At 39.9% G+C, this 23,166-nt stretch overlaps 2 protein-coding genes across 2 annotated transcripts; both read right to left on the bottom strand.

The window, feature by feature from the left end:
- Positions 1-1,144: 1,144 nt before the first annotated feature.
- Positions 1,145-11,628, bottom strand: micall2a (mical-like 2a). The gene is made up of 17 exons (XM_034142478.1): positions 11,239-11,628; positions 10,759-10,807; positions 9,429-9,570; positions 9,124-9,284; positions 8,840-8,970; positions 8,237-8,749; positions 7,500-7,684; positions 6,614-6,668; positions 5,947-6,143; positions 4,907-5,014; positions 4,681-4,745; positions 4,375-4,498; positions 2,021-2,123; positions 1,757-1,830; positions 1,571-1,685; positions 1,420-1,466; positions 1,145-1,335 (listed from the first exon to the last, which is right to left on the bottom strand). The coding sequence occupies exons 1-17, from the start codon at positions 11,379-11,381 to the stop codon at positions 1,256-1,258; spliced, it is 2,292 nt and encodes a 763-aa protein (XP_033998369.1). The 5' UTR covers positions 11,382-11,628; the 3' UTR covers positions 1,145-1,255.
- A 2,755-nt stretch (positions 11,629-14,383) lies between these two features.
- si:dkey-43p13.5 (visual system homeobox 2) lies at positions 14,384-16,281 on the bottom strand (the record flags this gene model as incomplete). Its single annotated transcript, XM_034143671.1, has 3 exons — positions 14,384-14,815; positions 15,588-15,745; positions 16,026-16,281. Coding segments are annotated over 3 exons (846 nt in total), but the record flags the coding sequence as incomplete, so codon positions are not given.
- Positions 16,282-23,166: the final 6,885 nt, after the last annotated feature.

Here is a 23,166-nt window from a genome sequence, read left to right on the forward strand (position 1 = left end):
CCTCACATACACACTAATCTTCAAAGGATTTATTGGACTACAGATTTCAAGTTTTAAAATATTATAAATAGAGTACATACCATTCAGTAACACTTAAAATGCAACATTACAGCTCATTCCTTACAAACACTGCAAATGCCATTTCCACACATGAGTGACTCCACACACGTTTGAACATTTTAATAGCTCAGGTACGGAGCATTTCTGATGCAGATATTAGTAAAGAGTAATGTTTAATTAAACCCGGTTTGAAGATAAAAAGCTCAATACAACCTATAGTTTATAAGCCTTCCCCGGCCATAAGCTACTGCTCTACCTAATCCTCTTTCACATAACATTATTGCATCAGCTGAACATTTTTGCAGCATTTATAAAATTAGCAAAGAAATTAACTGTCCGTACTGTGGCAAATTGGATTTCCAAGTTCTTGCCTAGTGATAGAGCATACCCAGGCTGCCACCTACAGTACAGAGAGGGAGAGGAGGCTCTGCAACATGTGTGGCTCTCAGCTCACACTCATTTAGACACAACAGGCTTTCTCTCCAGCTAATACCCTAGTTAGTTCAAATCCATTATAAAATAAATATTTAAATAATTTTATTTTGAATCAAGGCTATAACACATTTATCTATATTTGTATGTGTAACATCCAGTGTCCCCTCCCCTTGAAAATCATGATAGCGGATTTGTTTAACACCCAACATCGAACGTGTTTGCCCCAGTGCAAGTTAAAATTAAACATTACATATCATAATCCAATTATAGAATAAATTAACAGGACATTTAACAAACATATTCATGACTAAAATAAATGTTTTCGTGTGACACTCTCCTACTGAATCCTAATCAATACAAGGGAAACGCTCGCGGCTGTGTTTGCCACGTAATTAAACACCATTTTCTTTTGTGAAAGAAACTGTGAAAAACAATAATTGTGAAAAAACAGGACACCCGTTGTGAAAAAAAAGAAAATATTTGATCATAAGCCATTTAGAAATGCTCACTTCATTCAAACAACAAACAAAAAAGGTGAAAATAAATATTATACCTGAACCTTTAATTTTGAAATATTCTGAAACAACTACAAACATGATTTAATCCATAATTCGTCCTAATAGGACATCTGTTCATTTGCCTTCTTATGTACTGCAGTACTTAAATATAAAAACCTTAAAATATTTGTTTTAATATGATAATAATAATATAATAATACAATACAACAGTCAAATTAATTTAGTAAAAATTGCCGTGAGGATCATTCCACTCGTCTTTTACTTCTCCGCCTGAATAGTTTTGAGATGGAGGATTTCCTCTTATTTTTCGCTTTCTTTACTCCTAGTCACCAATAATAATGTATATTAGTGAAGAATTCAAAACAGAATGTAATTTCAATGAAGAAGTATCTAATATAATACTTACCAAGATTTTGCATCATTTCATTCAGCTGCTGATCCTCCTCCACTTCCCTAAAATTCAAAAATAAAACTCTAGTTAAACATTTTGTGTTGTTATATTTGCGCTGCATTACTGCATATGTTAAAAAATAATAATTAAAGACACATTGTGTTACCTCAGCCTGTCTTCATCCAGACCCTCCACTATTGCATTTCTGCCGTCCACAATCTCCACCAGTCTCTGCATCAACTTCTTCTCCCGCTGTTGCTCCTCTCTGGATTTTAAATGATCTGTAATACAAACAGACTTTAGAGTAAGAACAATAAAAACCTGATGTTGAGAAGTGAGTGAGATGTCTAACCTGGCTTCTCCAGCAGTCTGCGAAGTTCCCCCTCCACACCGGGCTGCTGCTGCTCCAGCTCCTGAGTCCTGGCTCTAAATATATGCATCAAGACATCATGAACATATAAAAGGTAAACCTAATTCCTAAATCACATGCATCCCAAATAATGACTTTGGACCCTTCCTAAAGCTTCTTTCAAATAGCAGAATGCCATCAGAAAATATTTCCAAAATGCTCTCCAATAGATTAATTTGCAACCAAAAACGGTTTGGAAGAACTCACTTGTATACAAGCTCCGACTCCTTCCTAATGTACATCTGCTTCTTTCGAATCAGGTTGAACCAGTCGACCATCAGAGGGTCCATCAATATGTCTCCCTCTCCCTCTGAAACACACAACATGAACAATGTTCAATTAAGAAATACACTGAGATACAGTATGTACACACATACACGTGATAAAACTATAACGCCAACATTCTTGACATTTCTGAAAAAGTGCATTAATCATCCACTTCAACAGGTTAATGCAACTCAAAGAAAGGGTTATGAGTTGATAGTGTACGATTCTACGGGGACCATTAAACTGAGAGGTTGCAGATTGTTCAGGCTGGGTAAAAGGCAAACTGTAGATTTGTTTCAATTTATTTACAATATATATATCTTTGTTTAAAAAATGATTAAAACATTTAAAAAATGATTGTACATCATTTTATTTAAATAAAACGTTTTAGTTACAAGTTACATAATAATACAAGTAAGCACTAACTAAATAAAGATTTGAGTATCAACACTTCACTATACTGTAGCAGTCAATAATACACAGCCTTGCACATTAGGCTACCTTAAGACTAATTATTTACATGTAATGTAAACATTACGAAGATGTGCAGCAGAACAAAGATATGTTCACAGTTTGAAATTGGCTTCATTTACTGTGTAGCTGACATCAGCAGCCCCCCCGCTGTTGCATAGACTTGGCAATGAACACCCGGGGTGAATATTCTATTTTACTCTTGGTTTAATTTATCTTCTAAAATACCAAAATATGGCTATCCTCGACAAAATAATGTCTTAGTCGCTCAAAAACTAATATTATTTTGTTGACCAATCAATCCAAGTAGTTCAAATCTTTAAAATCCTGTGTTTACCAAAGATGTTTCTTGTAAAAAAAAAAAAGATAATTTAGCATAAGAAAAAAAGAATAGCAAAGGAATATTAGATGACTTAGACCCAAGGGACCAATTAGTTAACTAATCCAATAAGAGGGCCCCCCTAACACTAAAACAATATTCAATAAGTTAGTTTTAAAGCAGAAACACAAAGATGATCCGCCTCCAGTTTCTCAAATGTGAGGATTTCTGCATTTCTCAGTCAAACATGAAGATAAGATTTCACAAAACAAACCTTTGAAATGTCGCCTTAGGAAATTATATTTTCTCTTTATTTGACAGGTTTTGCAGTAAAATCCTGAATTAATTGATAGTTAAAATAATCATTACAGCCCTGCAATGAAATAGACAAGTCCCAGCATTCCCATATAATAAAATGACTCTTCACTTCAAGACGTGGTGTTAATATGCACGATTTAACATGCAGGGGATGTAGAGCAACACGGAGGGAATACATGTACAGATTTGTCTTCATCACTTATTTAATAATGATTTACAAAACTCCAATAAGGATTAACTTGTTTTTTACCCCAGCACATTAAAGCTTTGACAAAGACAGTGATTTATATACATTTAAAGATTAAAGGCTGTTTTAATATGTATTTGAATGGTTTAGGGATATTCTTGGTCTAGCTATTTTGCATGTTGTGCACTGCTTCACCAAGTCAGACTGGAATACCCTGAAAGGTGGATCAATAGATTTATAGAGTGATTATTTGCCAAACCAAATTAGTGATCCATCAAAACACACACCAAATAAGGACAGATCAGGACAAGACGGTCTACATGGTGCCATCACCAGAACAAACATGATTTGATTCCGAGTTGCACTGGAGTGCCAGGGTTTAGTTTTTACGACAAGTTGAGGAGTACATGATCTCCTAGGTAGTGTGCAATTGGTGCCCTGGCCAAGTGATTGCATGCTCAGGTTTCCTGGGTGGAGAATAAGAGGGAAAAGTATGCAATAGAGCAAAAATATATATTACTATACCCAAGTCATGTTGACCTTGAGCAAAGCAATCAGGCCCCCTACTCATACTACCTCAAAAAGAGAGGCAACCTCCCTGTGGGCTGTCTGCGCCTCTCACCTCATTTGGCTGCAGAAACAGTAATAGAAATGGCAGGTATATCCCCAGAACACACACATACAAGCTCCAGCTGATGGTGAGTGAAAGTGTGTGTGTCCTGTACGAAGAGATGCTCTCTGAAGCAGCGGTGGGATTCAGCAGTTTGCACAAATACAATAAAATATCACAGCTTGTGTCAAGGTTATTCACTGCTAGAGAGCAAAATTGACCACTGGCATCTTCCGAATAAGTGAGTTTCTGGGAGTGTTTATTTAAAAAATTGCACAGCTTGTTTCTGACACGTCATCATTCAATTTTGCGGGCACGTCTAAACAAGGAAAAGGAAGGACGTGGGGAAAAAAAGGAGTCGCAGAGGAAGAGTGACAGGAATAAAGTACCTTCCTCACAGCTGCGGAGATTCTTTTCCAGCTCCACGCCCTCCTTCTCCAACAGAGCCAAGTTTCTCTCAATATCATCCAGGTCCCTCTCAATCTGCTCCACTGGAACATGATAAGACTTCACCTGATATAAAACAAAAGAACTTAAGTGTCTCAGTGAAAGTACAGATAATTTTAATTTGAAAATTCCGACTTTGGACACTTAAACGTAAAGAAGGTCATCCATTTTTTAACTGGGAATATAATGAAAGCATATTTGTAGAGCTGTTAATTAATCTCTTAAGAGACTTAATAGAGGGAACTTACAGAGGGTGACCTCATTTCAGTCCTGGAGGCGTTGGTGGGTGACAAATACTTTCCCTTTTTAGCACCTAAGAGGTAGATAAAATAGGATTAGATAGTCCTTTCATGGCAGCTATTCAGAAAAGCATTGTCACATATGACTTCACCTGATTTATTTTCAGGGGGAAATTACTGCTCATATGAAATCAACAAGATGGCGGTGGACATGTATGTGAAGCTGGAAACCAACCTGGAGGATTACTGTGATTGGCTGGAGTCGTCGTTGGAGACCTAACAGATTCCACAGCTGACCGTCTGGGTGGGGACTTTATAGGCGAGTGAGTCCCGTTTTTGAAATCTAAAATAAAAAGAACAAGATGCTTTAAATGCTGTACCTCTGCAGATAGTTCATTCCGCTAATGCCTTTTTTCTGTATTTCCCCTAAACAGAAACATTTATCAGACTTGTTTTTCATGACTTTAAAAGAGTCTGTTGTTCCGAGTCCTGATTGAAACCAAAAGTTGAAGTTGTTTTACTTACATCACATACTTAACGGGGCCCCATTATGCTTTTGGGGGTTTCCCTTTTCCTGTAGAGTGTTGTATACATGTATGTGTGTGTGCATGTAAATAATAGGCAAAGGCTAAAATCCACAAGTTCCCTCCAGAGGGAGTTTCTTTCCTGCCTGAAACACCTCCATTGACATCACTATGTAACACTCCTGCTTCTATTGGCTGACGCACAAACACATTGTACGTGATAGAGATGTCCCGCCCCTTAGCCTAAGTGGTTGACCAATCACAACAGAGCCAGCCAGCTAACCAATCAGAGCAGACTGGGCTCTGGTTTCAGACAGAGGGTGAAAGGAGGTGCTGCAGCACAGGCAGTATGAGAAAAATAAAGAGCTTTTTGAACATTAAAGCATGGAGACATGTCCCAGTAGAGACACAACATACTGATATGAACCTGAAAACAAACATGATTGAGCCCCTTAAACTAACACTAGGTATGGAACCACTCTCATAGTGCATTTTACCGCCCCAGGAGGCAGTCGTTAGCTAAATCAATCTCAACACATAATTAAACTTGACATATAAATATTGTAACATACCACAACCTAATTTTAATAATGGGAAATGCCTAGAGTAGACAAACCAATATATACTATTGTATATCACACAATACACCTTATTGCCGATATCAAATAGCCCAGTAGACAAAGAGTACATTCTGAGAACAAAACCAATACAAACAACATTTCCATTATTAACATGTACAGAAGGAACTCACCAAGGTTTCCAGAACTAAGCTGGGGTTTCTGGGGTGACGCTTCTCTAAAGGGTGCGGGATCAAACAGAGGGAAGCTGACTGGAGGTAGTGCAGGTAACGGAGCAGAGGGAGGCCTTGTAGGGCTGCTGGGGACGTTAGAGCAAGTGGTGGACAAGAATCCAGGTTTATGCTCAGTAAAGCCTTCAGCTTCAGCATCTCTGTAAGCAAAGAGAAAAGGCAATTCGCATTTAAAGTGTGTTACCTTTTTTAAAAAGACATAATAAGCACAGCTGTTAGATTCAAGACAACTATAGGCTGGACATAAAGAATGAAAATATGGGGAAAAGCCTCACCTTTCGTTTTGTTATGAGAAAAGGATGAATGGAGGAATCATCAGCAGGGTTTAGAAATGAGAGAATCTAGTGTTAAGAGTGGGGAAAGTTCAGGCCTGGCACTCCCTGGGGCTTGTTAGGAGGGGGGAGAGAGCTACAGTAGCTGCTGCACTCTGAGCCAGTCAACATTAAGAGAGACGGAAGAAGCTCGACGATTCTGCATTCTGGAGAGTGAATAAGCTCAATGGTCAGGGATGTTTCATGACAAATCTTTCAAGCAGATTTTCTTCCACCTGTGTGACTTACCCATTTCCACTTAGTCATGAGGGAGTAATAATATGATTGAGGACACTTACTTTGAAGCTAGCTCCATTTTCACAGGTTTGAGCCTCAATTGCCCCCAGACTGGATCTGCAGATTGAGACAAAAACTGTTTAAGTGAATGAGAATAAAAGCATGATAGCAAAAGAAAGCTTGTCAAAACCTCATCTGTCACATGAACACTTGTTAAAGTCATTCCTAATTTCAAAGACATTTTATTTGACATCTGCTTTAGCAATGAAGTGTGCTCTCTAAGCAGTTCAAGTTCCTGTTCACAGTAAACAAAAGACTCCCTTGACTCTTCTCCATGTCACACCCGCATGAACAGCTCCTAATGAGCGCAGTTACCGGTTTCATTATCTAGTCTCTCACCACAATGATCCTCACCTGCCCATCTGTATTAAAAGACAAATCATGTTATACTCTGTGAATCAGAGAAAAGGATAATAAACTATGTTAAATCTGACAAGAGGTGTTCCTGATTTCCAAAACAAGTTGGAGTAATGTCCATGGTCCATATTAACAGGCAACATAATTACGTTCCATGAAAGGGAGACTTCTCTAAAAGATTTGACGACTATTTATATTAAAAATCAACAGTAATTGTCTTTCTGTCTGAACAGCTACTTCTGTCAGGATGCTGCACCCATGCATGCACATCCATCCAAAGAGAGTGACAGTTCAACTATGAAAGTTCATTAAAAGTGTGAGACAGAAATTAAAATGTCAGCACCCAGCATTGAGCCACCATCATGCTGAATTCAATGCCTGTATAAATAGGGCAAAGACGACAAAAGGGCTTTGTTTTCTATGAATGTGTTCGGAGACAGACAGGGAGAATGAAGGTGGGGGTGGGGGTGAATATTGGCTGGATGTCAAATAATGGATCGGAACAAGTGAAATGAATTGAGTTGTGCTTGCCTTTGGCGGTTGTGTGTACAGTCGTTGGCCTCGTGTTGTCTTTGTTGATGGCCTTCAGACATGGCGGTTCCTTTTTGTTTGTCTGGCTGGTGGCGGGCTGTCCTGCCCGGTTTCCTGCTGGGTCTTGGCTGCATTTATCTTTTCTCAAACCGGGGCCGTCAGCCGGACTTGGCTCCTCTCCAAACCTGCAAGAGAAGGGGAAGCCCTCACTGTCAGCCTTTGTAACAGAAGTTGTGAAGAAACCATACAGACAGTGGGAAAGACTAGAAAAGTCCAAATAAGGCTGTCAGGATATCAGATTTTCAGTACATAATTATTGGTGGTAAAATAAGTCATGATTCGAACTTAGGGTAAACATTTCATATGTCAGTATCATTGAACTTTTTGGCATTTCTGTTGTATGTTGATAATATAGAGGACTAAGCCTTCATTTGTGTGTCTTTTGTCTCTTTTTTGGCAAATGAATTGAAAAATATTGTAGGGAGACAGTTTGTAACCATAAATCTAGAATGTATAGTGTTCAAAGAGAACAGTTACACTAATGGGTTTTAAAAAACAACAACCAGATGAATCCACAAGGACAGGATATTACCGTATGTGTATTATTAACATGATATCTATATATATATTTTTTTTTATTGAATATGGAGATGGGTAAGCGTCAATACCGGTACATCTCAACACGAATTATTCCAAAGGAAAATATACTCATAAAGCATATGGAATGCAATCCTCACCTTCTCCCGGCTGATCGGATGGTAAAGGGTCGTTTGTTATTGTTGTTGCAGTTCTCCTCTGCCAACTTCTTTCCAATGTTTGTCCTGGCTCTGTTCTTGTCATCATCAGAGGTCAGTGGGACCTTTGGCCTTCCTGAGACACTTGAAGGGTCTGTCTGCTTCCTGTTCCCTGCTGAGGCCTCTGTGAGTGGCGCTGCCGCCTGAAAGAACCTCTGCCGGGCCGTCTGCGTCCGATGGGCGGAGGCCGTCCAGGACTGGGAGGGCGGAGCCGGAGTGACTACTGGCTTCAGGAGGATATTCAGTGGAGCTGACAGCACAGAAGAGGGGCGTGGTGCAGGCTGGGTCTGACTGGCACCGTTTACCAACCCTGCTGAACCACTGGGTCTGTTTTTGATCCCGAGCTCAGAGGAGGGCGGTTTGCAACTGTTCTGGTGGGCGTTGCAGATGAAAGTGTCTGGATTCTTCCCGGGTTTGTACCCTCCTGCATGAAGCACGCTCGAGCATTCACCGCATCTAATAGAAGTTGTAAATAACATACAAAACATTAACACCATAAACAGCACATGACAGGAAAGCATCAATGAATACAGACTATATTCTTACTTGAAACAGCTTCTGTGATAGAGCTTGCCGTCCACAAAGTGCCTCTGAACCAGATGGACATGGCACTCGCACGCAACACATTTGCTAGTGAGAGTCCCATTTTTGTTAGCGTTCTCTGCCAGAACTGGCTTCTGTGAAAGAAAGACAAAAATAGAGGTTATGCTTTATTCCAAAAGGTATTACACTGACAATAAACCTCATTGTTCCTATGTATATCATCTAGGAAGTAATGGTTAAGACAACAAAGATGTCCGTCATTTCAAAATCTTTATTTGGACACTGACCTGAACAGCAGCTCTGGCCACCTTGGGGGAGGTCTGAGCCGTGGAAGGTAAACGTTTCTCAGTGGCGGTTTTAGACACAAAGGTTTTGGAAACCACTGGCAGATTCTTCTTCTCTGATGGCTCCTCCTTGGAGCCCTCTGCTGGCCTTTTTACACCTCCCACTGAGGAGAAATAAAACACCACCAGTGTCACTCATCACAATGAAGCACAGGATAGAAACAATATACTCAAGCCAAAAATGTAAGAAAAGTCCTGATTTAAAGAAAATATGCATTGTCAGGATATGCAAGGCAGTTATGTCTCACTTGGAGGCCGTCCTTTGAAGTAGTTGTAGTACTGGGAGACGTAGGTGAGAATGCTCAGCCTGTCTGGGATCCTCAGAGCCACCATGTCCTCTGCATCTAACAAAGCAGGAATCCCCAACTTCTCTTCTGCAATCTGAAAAGCCTTAACAGAAACATACATAGTTTAACAAAGAGCCCTCAACTCCTGCCAAGATAAATGTTATGTATGATGCACATTTTTGCCATATGAAAACACAATATTCACTGGGCTCAGCAATACAATTAGAGCATGTGTAAAAATGTCAGACAATACAATCTACTTTAAATAGACTGGCCGTACTCAGCCCAGAGAGGTCTGCAAAGGGCTGCATAATGAATAGCGAACTTCCTGTGAGCTTGTAGGGATAAGAAAGGGGATGGAGGGAGCAGGATACCGGGCGGTGTTTGGGATCAGCCTGGACACGCTCATTACATTTAGAGCAAAGCCTGACTGAATACCAAGTCTGCTAATATAAAAGACAAGCACAAAAGATAAAGAATGTGAGGCTGCTGCTTTTCCTACAAACACACAGACGGTTTCTACACTCGTAAAATAACCACCTGTTAGAAACATGACACTAGTCATGAAATATAGAAGAGTGTGAGCAACATTCACAGTGTCCTGTTTCGGCACAGGTGCGCCTTCAACAGCTCATAACTAAAAACCTGATAAAACACAATAACATGTTCACATCCTGTAAATGTTCTTCTTCATGGCTAACATTCAAGAATCCAACAATAACAATGGCTTCAAGTGAACTGTCATCATATAGATCGAGTGGCAGAGGATAGGGAGCCTCATTCAAAATGAATAAACTGGAGAGCCTCTCCCCTGAGCTCAGGTTTTTTGCTGACACTGCCAGGATCATCCAAGACAACAAGGAAGTGCAAACTGTGGCACTGCAGAGCCTTGAACCCTCCAGAGGAAGCTGGTAAAATGGAAGAAGGCTGAATTATGAAGGGGTCCGTCCCAGCGGTGCTGCTCGGGTCATGTTGGGGTTAACAAAATAAATGAGGTCAAGCGGACAGAGGCAGAGTAAAGATTCAGAAAGTTGTATAGGGGTCTGAAAGTGATAGAAATGTACATTCCAACATGCAGCTTCTGCTTAAAGTGCTCTGCTGTTAAAATGTTGAACCAGCTAAATATTTGAACGTCTGCTGCATGAATGCCAAGTGGAGAACAAACACGGTGAGCGTCTCTGCATGGGTCATGAGGGGTTAATGAAGTGGATGTGCTACATCAGATTTTGCAGCTTGAGTTTGAACTTTGTTCCACTCAATGTGACAAAGGTTTAACAACTTGACATCTTACCAGTCTGTTGTTCTCAAGCACATCCTCCTCTTTGAGTGAGTCATAGTCTCTAGGAAGACAGAAATACAATAGACAAATAAATTAGACATGCTGTTGAAAATGTCGAATTCAACTTGAAGGGTTTCAGAAAGATGTGTGGAAAAAGTACCTTAAAATTTTTAAAGACATGACAGTATCTCTTCTTTTTTTATTTTACACATGATGGGTCACTTTAGGAATAACATTGAAAACAGCAGGAGGACATAAACCAACGATAGGATGACTTAAATTATAATCAGAATTTCTAAATTAAATTCACTTTTAGGTCAGTTCCATACCATAGACTGTATACTGTATATAAAGTTCCATACACAAAAGAAATAGAAAACCCTTGTAGAAAACACTACAAGAAATAAAACATTTCCCCAGACCCAACACAAGTAGCCTACTCAGCCAAACCCCGGCCGAATTTCACCCACTTTTTCGAGATGAAATACTCACATCAGGTCGGGTCTGTACTTGTGTATAAGCGCGCAGAAAGCCATTCCGTTCTTGAAGGAGGTCGTCATGTTGGTGATGGCCACATCTCGGTAACCATCACACTGCAGTTTACACCACTGCTCCAGAGCCTTGATGGCAGCCATGCTCTCAGCGACACACTGCTCTCTCGGTACAAAGTGTGCAACAGGCGAAGGCTCAGTGTGGAGGAGTCGGAGGAAAGAGAGTTAAAAACAAATGTCTGTGTTCAGGCTTTGACCGTGAAGTGCGGCGCTGCAGCTGCGTCCTGTTTCCTCCTCCACCTGAATGACAGCCAGCGGGACGAGCTGCTCGCTGTGTCGGCGCTCATTACGCTAATTGACCCCGACTGCTGATTCCACACTAACAACAGTGGAGCACAGCTCACACAGAGAGGTAAATAGCAGCACTGGTGTTCATAATTCATGCACTTTTTTGCAGGCTGTATTGACCCTGAATTAGTCCAAATAAAACTGTTTGTTTTTTTTAAAACACTACCCATTTTTTACAGAGGACAATTAGAGGTGTTGCACATTGTTTTGCAGTGTTTTCAGTGGTCATACAAATGGATACAAAATGTGCCTATCTTGGAACTTAACCCATATTATTCTGCATTTAGTTCCAGTGTACAACCTACAATTCCAGCCAAAGCTAGGGGACAAATAAAGGCTCATTCATGGATGCCACTTTAAATGTTTGGGACTAAACCCTTAAATGTTGGGTTTAGTCAAACATAAAAACAGATCTAAATCATGTATAGCTTCTGGCAGGTAACTCCTCTCAGCTAGGAAAGGCATTTGGAGCTTTATTTATTATATTTATTCATGTAGTATAATTTGTAATTGATTAAATGCATAGGAAATATCCCCATGTTAAGAGTTTGATTGATGGGCCCACATGTATTGTCATAAGACATAGTGGTTGGACTTACTAGTATAAAGCTGACGAATGGGTTTTTTGAAACAGGATGTTGCTGAGTTGTTTTTATAAGGGCACTAGTGTTATAAGGTTTTCAAGGTCTTTTGGAATCTCATCTTAGTACAAGTCATATTTTTTTAATTGAATGCTTCCTAAAACTCATCATTGTCCCAGTAAAGGAGGAAAATGCTGCAGCATTTCTGAAGTAATTAAACAGCAGACTTGTTATCAGGGTCAGTGTGCGGTATTAGGACCAGGAACAGAAGCTATGACATACATTTTTCCCCCCCTCAGTCATCCTTGTGTGGGGCCTAATTGGGGACTAATTGAGGCCAACTATTGTCATAAAAGGATTCTGCCCTAATTAGCCCTTATTATGGTGTCCCACCATTTTTTAAGGGAAAACTTGTAACATGATTTCTCAGTAACTTCCATGAAGTATAGTTATCATGAAGAATTATCCTCTAAAGTTTTTTTACAGAATTTTGGCGGAAAGTTTTAAGTCGTTCTACCTAACCAAGGAATAAAACCACTTGTATACTATCTCTATGTGCTTTTCCGAGCCATTTTGAAAAGCAGTTACATATTCGACCCAGCTCATTAGTGAGTGTGAAAGCAGAGTTGAACTTGAGTCTTTGAAATATGAGCGACCCACACTGACCTCGTTCACTGCAACACATGAATTGTTTATTTGTTCAAAAAACTATGCGGAGTCACATACCTCTAAAAGTTTCATAAAGGTAAACACAACAAATAAGATATGCATTCGTTAGATTTTAAAGAAATTGTCTCATCTCTTCTATCCTGTCTGAGGACATCTTCATGCCCATTAGGGGGCAGCGTTACAGCACCGTGAGAGAACTGTCTCACAACCTGCGGTCAAATGCATTAACAATGCAGGAAACACAGGAAAATACTCTGTAGGACTTTAACTAGAGCTATACCAGGAGAATTGTTTTACAATGTATGCACACACAGTCAATAAAAAGGAGAGTTTTAACGTCAATGTATTGTATCTAAAACTATTCTATTAACTTGTTGAACTTGTTAATATAAAAAACGCTATCAGAAGATCAAAGATACAAAACAGTTTGAAGGAAATTGAAACTCTTGTGTATTACAAGTTTTAAAACCATGATCATCTCATCATCATGTGTTATGTTCTAACTAAGTAAAGTAAGGAGCTATGAAATACTTTACCACTCCCTTTTTTATTAGTTTAATACGTTTTCACAAATATTTCCCTTTCATATCCCTCCATAAAATGTGGTCTTCAGTTTTAAGATACTTAAAAAGGCTTTTGTAATCAGAAATTAACACGTTTTAGAAGTTTAGTTTATTGCACCATAACCAGATTGAGGAAGTTGGAAAAACAGAATATTTTGTGATTTTACCATTTACAACAGCTTTGTGTAATTATAATTTCACACTGATATAGTAATTGTTGCATGTTTTGATTGTTAAAATTGGCCCTTATAATTAGCAATCTTTTTTAAGGTCTTTGTGAATCTGTCACTTTCAATCAAAACAAAGTAAAAACAATATATTTTGTTTTTTTAAGCATATAGTTCAACAATACAATTATTCTACAGTGGACTCGCACATTATTTCATTTCTCAGTTATTTCCATTGTTTCCTTTGAGGACGTGTGGCTGCTTGCAGACATCCTGCGTGTCTGTGAAGGAAACCCGAGAGGTCAGGGATGAGAAGCTATTAGTGAAATCATTTAGAAATGATTTGACTGACTCAGATTTCAGCTGTGCCTCAACAGGCTGATGGTAAGATGGCAACATTTGTCATTTGTCACTGTAAGCTGTTCAATAATGACCTGTGTGGCATTCATTCAAAAGGTGACAACCTCAGTCACATTAATGAAATGTTAGAAAGTGCGTAGAGAAACGGCACTTGGATGTGAGAAAACCTCTTCTTAAAGTAGTTAGTTACAGAGAGTTTTTACAGTTTTACTACTTAACCTTCAGAATGACTTTAAAAGTGTATTTAAATAAAAAGTTACAGGAAATGTAAAAAGATGAAATAGTGCAGAAAGAAATATACTTATAATTTGAAAGAAAATCATTAACATATAACATTTTATACTAAGGTTAATACTAAAGCTCCTCACACAAATAGTTTACAAAGTAAGTTCCTGCGTATTAATAGTGTCTATGCTGTTTTTTATCATTATTATCTGTACAAACAGGAAGAAGGAAAACTATGAATCACTGTGCATGGCATCATCTTCCTGTGTTTGGGACTGTGTGTCGCCTGCTGACATGTTTACAGAGCTGTGGATCTCGGCTTCGTGCTCTCTGGCTTTGGCCCTCAGCTTGGCGATGCTGCAGGAGCGGAGCTCGTCTGAGCTCGGCCCCCCCGGCCCCTCCGGCCTCTCCCACTTCCCCGACCTCGGGGTCGCAGGCTGCAGACGAGCGCTCAGCGCTGCACTCGCAGCTTTTGTCCATGGATAGTTCTCTCCTTCCTGTCGTCTCTCCCAGGTTTCGTCGTCACAACTCTCCGTCTGCTGCTTCAAACTCCTGCTGGCTTTCTCACACATTTCATCACTGTCTCTTTTTACAAAAGGCCCTGCGAGCTGGCCCTGGAGTTTCAGCTGCCGCCTCATCTTGGCACGGCGGTTTTGAAACCAAACCTGGAGACAAATGTAAAAATACTTAATAGATGTAATAGGGAGATATAAATGTAAAAACAGTTTGTGTTGCAGTGTTTAAAATCTGGACAAAAACATTTTGGATAATGTGTCAGCCTCTAAGTTAAAATTCAAGTTTTACCCTACTTCATTTTAGGATGTTATCCTAATTTTATATAAATTGATTTAAAGTTAATTGACTTTTAGTTTAGTTTGCCGTAACTATCCCTCCCATCAGTAACTGCCGTGAAGACAAATCTTGTCAGATGCAATTCCAGTGTAAATTAAAAACACAAACTTTTGAAACTTTATTTTCTTACTGCTAAGCCTGAAGTTTCAGCTGCAATTTTGAATGTACAGAAAGTTTGAACCCAATATCTTACAGTGTAGCTGTGTTAGGAACAAATCATATGCAGCCAGTAGCTCAGGAACCAATTACTGTTTCAATACAAATATAGGATTTTAGGAAGTCAGACTTAAAAAATGTGATTCTATCATCTAAAGCTAAAACGCATCGATATTAAAGTAAATATTAGTTCTCTAGATAAACTTGTATTCATTCAACCTTCCTTTGGAATAGAAAATACATTGAGGTAGAGCCTTCAGTTACAATATAGGTGAGTTAAAAACAAATACATAATATAATTATTTGAATATTGTTTGTCACTACACAGAACTTGGTACTGCTGGACTGACAAAATAGTCTGCAGGGCGTAAAAGATTCCTTTGCAAATAAAAATGAATAACAGTTGACTCAGTTCAGTGATCCAGTTACCTGCACTCTGGCCTCGATGAGGTCCAGTCTGAGGGCCAGGGCCTCCCTCATGAAGATGTCGGGGTAGTGGGTGGTCTCGAAGGCCTTCTCCAGCTCCTCCAGCTGCCAGCTGCTGTAGTTGGCCCGTGCACGCCGCTGCTTCACTGGCCTCTGTTCATCTGGAAAACACAGCGCGAGCACCAATTACACAATCGCCAACGGGTGACAAGGAACTAATGGCTCTAGATTGGATAATTAGCACAGCGATCATTAGGCCCGCTTTAACACTGCTTGATAATTGATTGTTAGTTACGAGCTGTTAGCCAATCTTTTGTAAACATTTACACTGCGATCAGATGGTGCTCACTGACTGTCTTAGAGACTGTAGACATGCTGTGCCAGTGTGGCTGCACGTGTCCAGCAGCATCAGCCTGCTTTATGGCCACACTTTGAACTCACCTATGCCCTCTGTCAGCGGCCCTATCCCGACCGCCTGAGTGGCCAGGAGGAAAGCTTCCTTGCATGGATCTGGCTGCAGATAATTCCTCAAGGATTCGTAGCTGATGAAGGGACCCGGGATCAGAAACTGATGTGGAGAGCCCAGCCTGGTTGGGAATGCAGGGAAGAAATGAGCTGCAGGTGAATGGAACAATGCAGGCAGGAGAGTAGATACCAGTTGTCCTGGGCCAAACATGTCCATGATGTTAAGGGTCCAATATTAAGTCCAATGTTAAGGGACAAGTTTAATCCTACAATGACGATGAAAAGTTGCTGAAATGCATCCCAACGTCCATGAAGAAGAAGAGAAAATGATTGTCCACATGTATCTGCTGGTTGTTAAAGCTGCAGCATGTGTCTGAGGGGCAGGTATAAGGTGTTGCCAGAAGAGTAAAGGTAACACTTGAGTAGCGGAGGTGGTCTCACCTGTGCTACTCTTCCAAAACCTCCCCCTCGCCTCTCCCAGTCACATGACCTCCAAACACACAGCAGGGTTTGGTCTATAGGACGAAAATCCAACCTGTGATTCAGCTCTCAGTGCATTATCAGTACTACTGCATCAGTGTTTGTCGCATTAGTCATTTCTTTCCCAACAATCTGTTTTCTTAAATTAACTGATAGCGCATGGTTCCCCTGAAATGTTGCCCTTTGTCTACAAGGTAAAAGTTGCAACATCAGTGGTGATGGACAGGAGCTCAGTGTGTATGGAAACTCAGCTGTGAAAATGTGTCAACACATTTTGACACGTTCGCCTTAAAGATTTGCACAACTCTTTCCTAAACGTTTTTACAGTCATCAAATATATTAAAAACAAATCCTAAAAAAAGGAGACAAGTTGTTCAGACCTGTGGGATGAAATCAAGCAGGACGCAGCAGACCCTGAACAGCTGTTTCTTGGATACACACATTTGTCCTGACAAAAAAATCAAAGCTGAAGGCTGCATGTTTATTAAGCCCTCTTTGTACATTTTTGTTTACTCTGTTGGTAGTTATTTTATTCTTGTGTAAAGTGTAATTGTTTGTTGAGCATCTGACTATGACAGGCTGTGAAAATCACACTACCTACACTACATTAAATGAGGTCTTTAAAAACACCTGTAGAATAACAAACAACTGAATTGTATTATTACATTTGCATTTAGTAGACTTTTGATCCTGATAAGACTTGCTACCATTACACATTCACATTTGACTTGATGTATGGATTCTATGGAAGCCAACAGGTACGCAATCTTCGATTAGGAAAATAATAGCAACTTGAGAAATGGGTTAAAAACTATTGTAATACTTCATCAAAACTCTCACTCAAAGACTATACTGATCATTTACAGTAACATACATCAAATACTGTAGTATTATAATGATCCAACCAGACCATCTTATCATATCATATACAAATCAGGTTAGACCAAAAGCAAGAAGCCTTCCTGACGGTACCCATGGGTTGTTGTCAGTAATTGAGCATATGGTGGAAAGGATATTTTTGAATACGTGAAAAAATGGTGTGACAACATACGGAGGTCAATTTATGGAATAAATGTAACACTGAATTAATAATCAAAATTGTAAAAAGTGTACATTTGAGATAATGTACACTTTTTTCCTATAGCCTATTTTTTGACACGAGGAAACCATTTCACTTAGGGCAGAAATAGTCATTATGGCAATTGTAGATAATTACAAATGTGACAGTGATGTTGCCGTTGCTATCATAAAACAACATTTTTCAAGGTATTGCATGGAAGCTAGTATCGTGACAACAATAATTCTTACCATCGACAGTAGTCAAAGTGTTACCAAACATTTAAGGGATTTTTCCATCTCGGATCAAAGCAAACACATTAACAGCGGAGACAGGAAGATTATTAACACTTCTTTTCTATGAGCAAGGCAGCTGTAGCTTAGTGTTGACGGATCTCTGATGAGATGATCGCCTGCACTGACTGTGTGAATTAAACACAGGTGTGTCAATTAATCCGACGATACATATCACCTAACAACACATCTCGCTAACTGCCCATCGTGGAGCTGTCAGTGTTGTCAGCGCTGAGCAGGCAGGCTGAGGGCTTTGATCAGGACGTATGCAGCCTGGTGAGTCAGGGGATGGTCATTCCTCTGCAACTCACCTGTGGCCCTTTCATCTGCACCTGCTCAAACACTGAATTAATGCCTTAGTGGAGGCAGTGAAGAGGGCAGGGTTTGGATTTCTGTTAAACTCATGTTGGAACGGAAAGAATAGATTTAATTTAAATAAACTTCACATCATGGGAATCCTCCATGTGTTATCCCAAGTGACCAACAAACGATTTTCAGCATCTCTTTATAATGGTACCAGGGGAATACCTACCTCCAAGATTTTAAAGGACAAAAAGCGATGTGTTATAAATGCGTTATAACCCGTTTACATGTTAAGGAAACAAAAGCCTTAATAGTAAGAACTGTAAGAATCCTGCACCACAGTGGATTTAAACAAAACGTTTTTTTTTTTTTAGCTAAATTATCTTTATATAAGGTTGCCACGTCCTGTCTACATAAATACACTAAAATATACATTACTGAAAACAGTTACAAAAGTTAAGGCGTGGAAAGTGCAAAAAAGCCTAAATAAATCTCAGAATTACCCTAAAAACTGAGAAATATATATATACAGTATATTTTTTAAATTGTATTTTTTATTTGACATGTAGCTTACTATAGGCTTAAGGAGGAGATAAAGCCTTAATAATAAGAACTGTTTCCTGCTTTTTTTTTTCACATAAGGATAATTTGCAAACTCTCTCTAAAAAGTGTTTTAACCTAATATCGGCACGAGGTGGTGATTATGCATTTTAATCTGGTCTTGTTTTGGAAAAATAGCAACTTTTTGCACTAAAACGCACCCAAAATGTTGTTTCTTCACTACTAATTATGTAGTGTGTTTGTTCAGGACGAAGGTAGCAGACAGACAGGGATTGGAAGAAATTATTTCCTGGGTTTGCAAGTTCTGCGGGGAGAAGCAAAATAGATTTAGAGTGTCTAGTTTGAGCTGCGGCTAAACAAACACTGTGTGTGGTGCGCCTGACGACTGAATAGCCATCTCCGTTTGTCCCTGGCACACAGGTAGTTACAGGGATTTATTTTCTGTCTGAAAGTAGACCCCCTACTCCCTACCCCCAAAACTTCTGTGTTTGTCTGTGCCTGGGTCCTTTAATGCCCATTGATCCAGATAATCAGGGACAAGATTGTTGAAAAACCGGTGGGGGAGGTTCTGACAGTAGATGCTCAAAAGAGCTGCTTGTGGATAATTGGAGGAGGCATTAAGACAACAATAGTAATGGCGAATGCCAGGTCTTATTGGATTCTCAGGTATCTCCAGCTCCCCGGATGACATGCAACACCGGAGATCCTCAGCTGAAATGCCAATCATTGTATCATTAGCAGACCTTCAGCTGCAGGGACATTATCTGTGGGTTTAGAGAGCCACCAATGGGACGCTCTTCAGATGGCTTTAGTTTCAAATGGACCGGTTTGAGCGTGCATTCCTTCATGCAGGTTTAAGGACAGGGACATCTGAAATCCTCCTCAAATGTGTGTTTTGGGATCTGAGATCATTTAATGGTTCTCAAATTTGGAAACACCTGAAATTCCAGGTCCGAGAAAGTCATACATTGGATATTAGAAGGCAATTGCACATGTATCTCCTGAAGAGGCAACGTTGCTCTGTGCTAAACACGAGGATTGTGAAGTGGAAACTCAATCCTCTTGTTAAATTAGCCATACCTTTGTGGACTTTGTTGAATAAAAGCACTTTCAATGAGTTAAAATTTGAATGAAATGATGCCGGCTGCCTTTCATTGACAGACATGGCTGTAGTGGATTCACTTTCACTCTGCCCTCAGTGTGATGAGATACAATCCGACCTAATGGAGATTGTGAACACTGCACATTATTATGCTTTCTCATCCACTACAATGGCACTTGAGCTCATAAAGCGAGAGTTTTTGCCAAATGTCACACCAAGATGGATGATTATCGTTTGTCACGGGAATATATCTATCTGGTGTAATTTGCAGGCTGGAACAGCAATGAGCAAAGATAAGATCAATATTTAATGAAAGTGTAAGTGAAGCTTAAGGGTTGTCACTTATGCCTCTGCTGTTAATGACATGTCACATTATCATACTTATCAGATTGGGTCAATCTTAACTGCAATTACGGAGCCTCATTTATTTTTAATTTGTCAAATGTCGAATCATTTCAGTCGTCCACTTCTATGCAAGCACACCGAGAATTCATCTGACTGCGTGCTTATTTTAGTGTCTGCACAAACTTCAAACTAAAATCTATTAATGGGAGCGTGGATGGGTATAATTCAATCAACACACCTAAAATGTGTTTGTAACTTGTAAGATAGTGTGTGTCATGGCTGAGGAAGCCCCTATGCTCGGTGCCTCACTCTCCCTGGTAATAGTATCCCACAGTGGGCATGCTGATTGTTTTAGTCCTGGATCACCGACCATGGGACAAACCTGAGAGCCCAGCCTGCTTTTCATGTCAAAACCTTCAAGGGAAAGCGGCCACAATCCAAGAGCAATCACACTTGAGACATCAAAGTGCCACGGAGAAGAGAGGCGAGAGATGGTCCACATTTTTTCCACGCAAGCCAAGCGCAACTCATGCGTGGAGCAAGAGGAGATGATCTAAGGCGAGGGTGCCATTGAGAGGAAGACGGAGAGCAGACAGATGTGCAGGGGCAGGTAGCGGCACATCGGGGCCCCTCCTGCAGCTGAGAGACACCGAGAAGCCTCCGCCGGTCGCATTCCTGCTCGCTGCTCATTCACTGGCCACTTTCACACGGGCAGGAAGAGCTCTGACAACCGTGGGCCTGCACTTTGAAACAATATCTCACACTCTAACGTTCTCATGGTTAGTGCTGGAAGAAGTATTCAAATCCTGTAGTCAAGTACAACGAATACAACAATGAAAATCAACTGAAAGTCCAACGTTTTATGTAAAAATTAGGTAAATAGGTATCAATTGTTACTCCTTCATTGTACCTAAAGAATTAAAAGTGTCTTATGAAGAACAATTTCACTTCCGAGAGAAATACTAATGTATACATCTGAATTGTACTGTGTTAGTTGGTCAAGATGGAGCTAATTTGACATCATTATATACAGTTTGGTTGTTTAATACAATGGTTGCCAACCTAGGGGTCATGTTTCCTGCAAGGTCTTAAGAAGAGTTCATGGGAACGCAGAGACGAACCATAAAGTTCTGCTAAATAAATATGTATTATTATGTTTGGCTTATGAAATATTAAATTAGGTTAAAATAGTTTTGGTTCTTGAACAATTATCTCAATACATTTCAGAGAAGAAATCCTTTTATTTGATAGAAATGTGCAGATTGTGATAGAAAACATTGGAATTACACAGGTTGTGTTTTATGAGATTAGCATATTAATCTTTATTTGTTAAATCTTCTAAAAAGAAACCACAGAGGTAAAAAAAATGTAGTGGAATAAAAATAGAAAATGTCCATCTCCAAGTGGCATAAAAAAAAAGTAAAGTACAAATACCTCAAACTGTACTTGAGTAAATGTACTTCACTGCCCAGGGTTACATGTACTACATGTGTACTGTGAAGATATTTTATTGATTGAAGCTAAATGTTCATCATTGACAAATGAGCGGTGGCTCTTCACAGCTGCGTCTCAGGGCATCCAGCCTGGTATGATGAATAAAGGCACAGGTTGTTAACTTGTCAGTGGTCCGTCAGACTATTCAGCAACAGGCAGCTACACCCCCCCCCCCCCCTCCCCTCTCTTCCTCCCACCACTTCCCCGTTAGCTGTCATTCATCTCTGTTCCGCCTCACTGCTGCCCAGCCAATAGGATGCTGGCGCCGGACCAAGAGCCTGGGCTGCTAACACTTGTGTTGTAAGTTGATAGATAACCATAAACAGAGCTCTCAGCTAGTTATAGGACACCATACAGGTGCAATTAACACATCACAGAGCCAGCAGAGAGATAAGCAGGCATGAGGCATGATGGGTAAGACATGATTGGGTTTACCAATGAACAATGTAATTATGGGGTTGGATGTGTGAATGCATATTCATTAAAGGAGACTTAGAGGCATCCTGAGGGTTCAGAAGACACAGGCACATATATCATATATTTTCAATGTATTAGGTTTGAATTATATACAAGACTGTTGCAACAACTCAGCCTATTTATATATGTTGTTGCCCAATAGATTAAAAGAATGTGGATTGAGTTTTGTTAACGGCAGTTTTTGAAAAAAGATGTAGAGTACTTTGACCTACATTCTCGGATACTGTGTTACATTTTAAAAGAAAAAGCTGCATTACTTTCTGCCAGCCAGATGAATGCCTGTTATTTCTGAATGACAGTTTCCAGTGACCCACCAGTGTGGGCATGTCTCACCCCCACTGAGGATCCTTAACCATGCTGTGGATACATCTTCATGTCCTCTATGTAACAAAACACCAGCAGCAGTCTGACCTGTGAAATGCTCTACCCACATGACGTCTTCAAAGCACACTTTGTTCTGTGTGATTGAACAATTACCGCCATGGTTAATTTGCTATCAATGGGGACGACCACTTTCCTGGTTTACCCGCATGCCTACGCGTTGTTTAGCTTATCCCTTTGACTCCATCAAGAGGTTTGCAGATGAAGTCAGTGGCACCGGGCAAAACAACTCACACTTTCACGGCAAAATGGTTTCCATCACAGCATGTGCATCACTATGTTAATTTGTCTGTTACACGCCAATGAAGAGAATGCGTACCTATAACAGCCGTTTCCAGTTTTATCAGGATCCACAAATGATTGGAAGGAAATGAGAGGCCATAAACGTTGCACCATTTAGTTTGTTCCCATTTAGTTTGAGGTGCTCAAATATTATTCTGAAAGGTAATAATTGGTTCTTGTGAGATTTGTGTTTCTACAATTTCAAAATTAAACTTCTTTCCAACTAAATAGTGATAAAATGTCTTCATTGAAACACTGAATTTGAACAATTTATAGCTGAAATATGTAACACTATTCACTTTCTACTGGGTAAAGGGGAATAACAAAAAGAAAGAAAAGGGC

This window comes from Trematomus bernacchii, unplaced genomic scaffold (genome assembly GCF_902827165.1).
Source record: "Trematomus bernacchii unplaced genomic scaffold, fTreBer1.1, whole genome shotgun sequence".
NCBI classification, from domain to species: domain Eukaryota; kingdom Metazoa; phylum Chordata; class Actinopteri; order Perciformes; family Nototheniidae; genus Trematomus; species Trematomus bernacchii.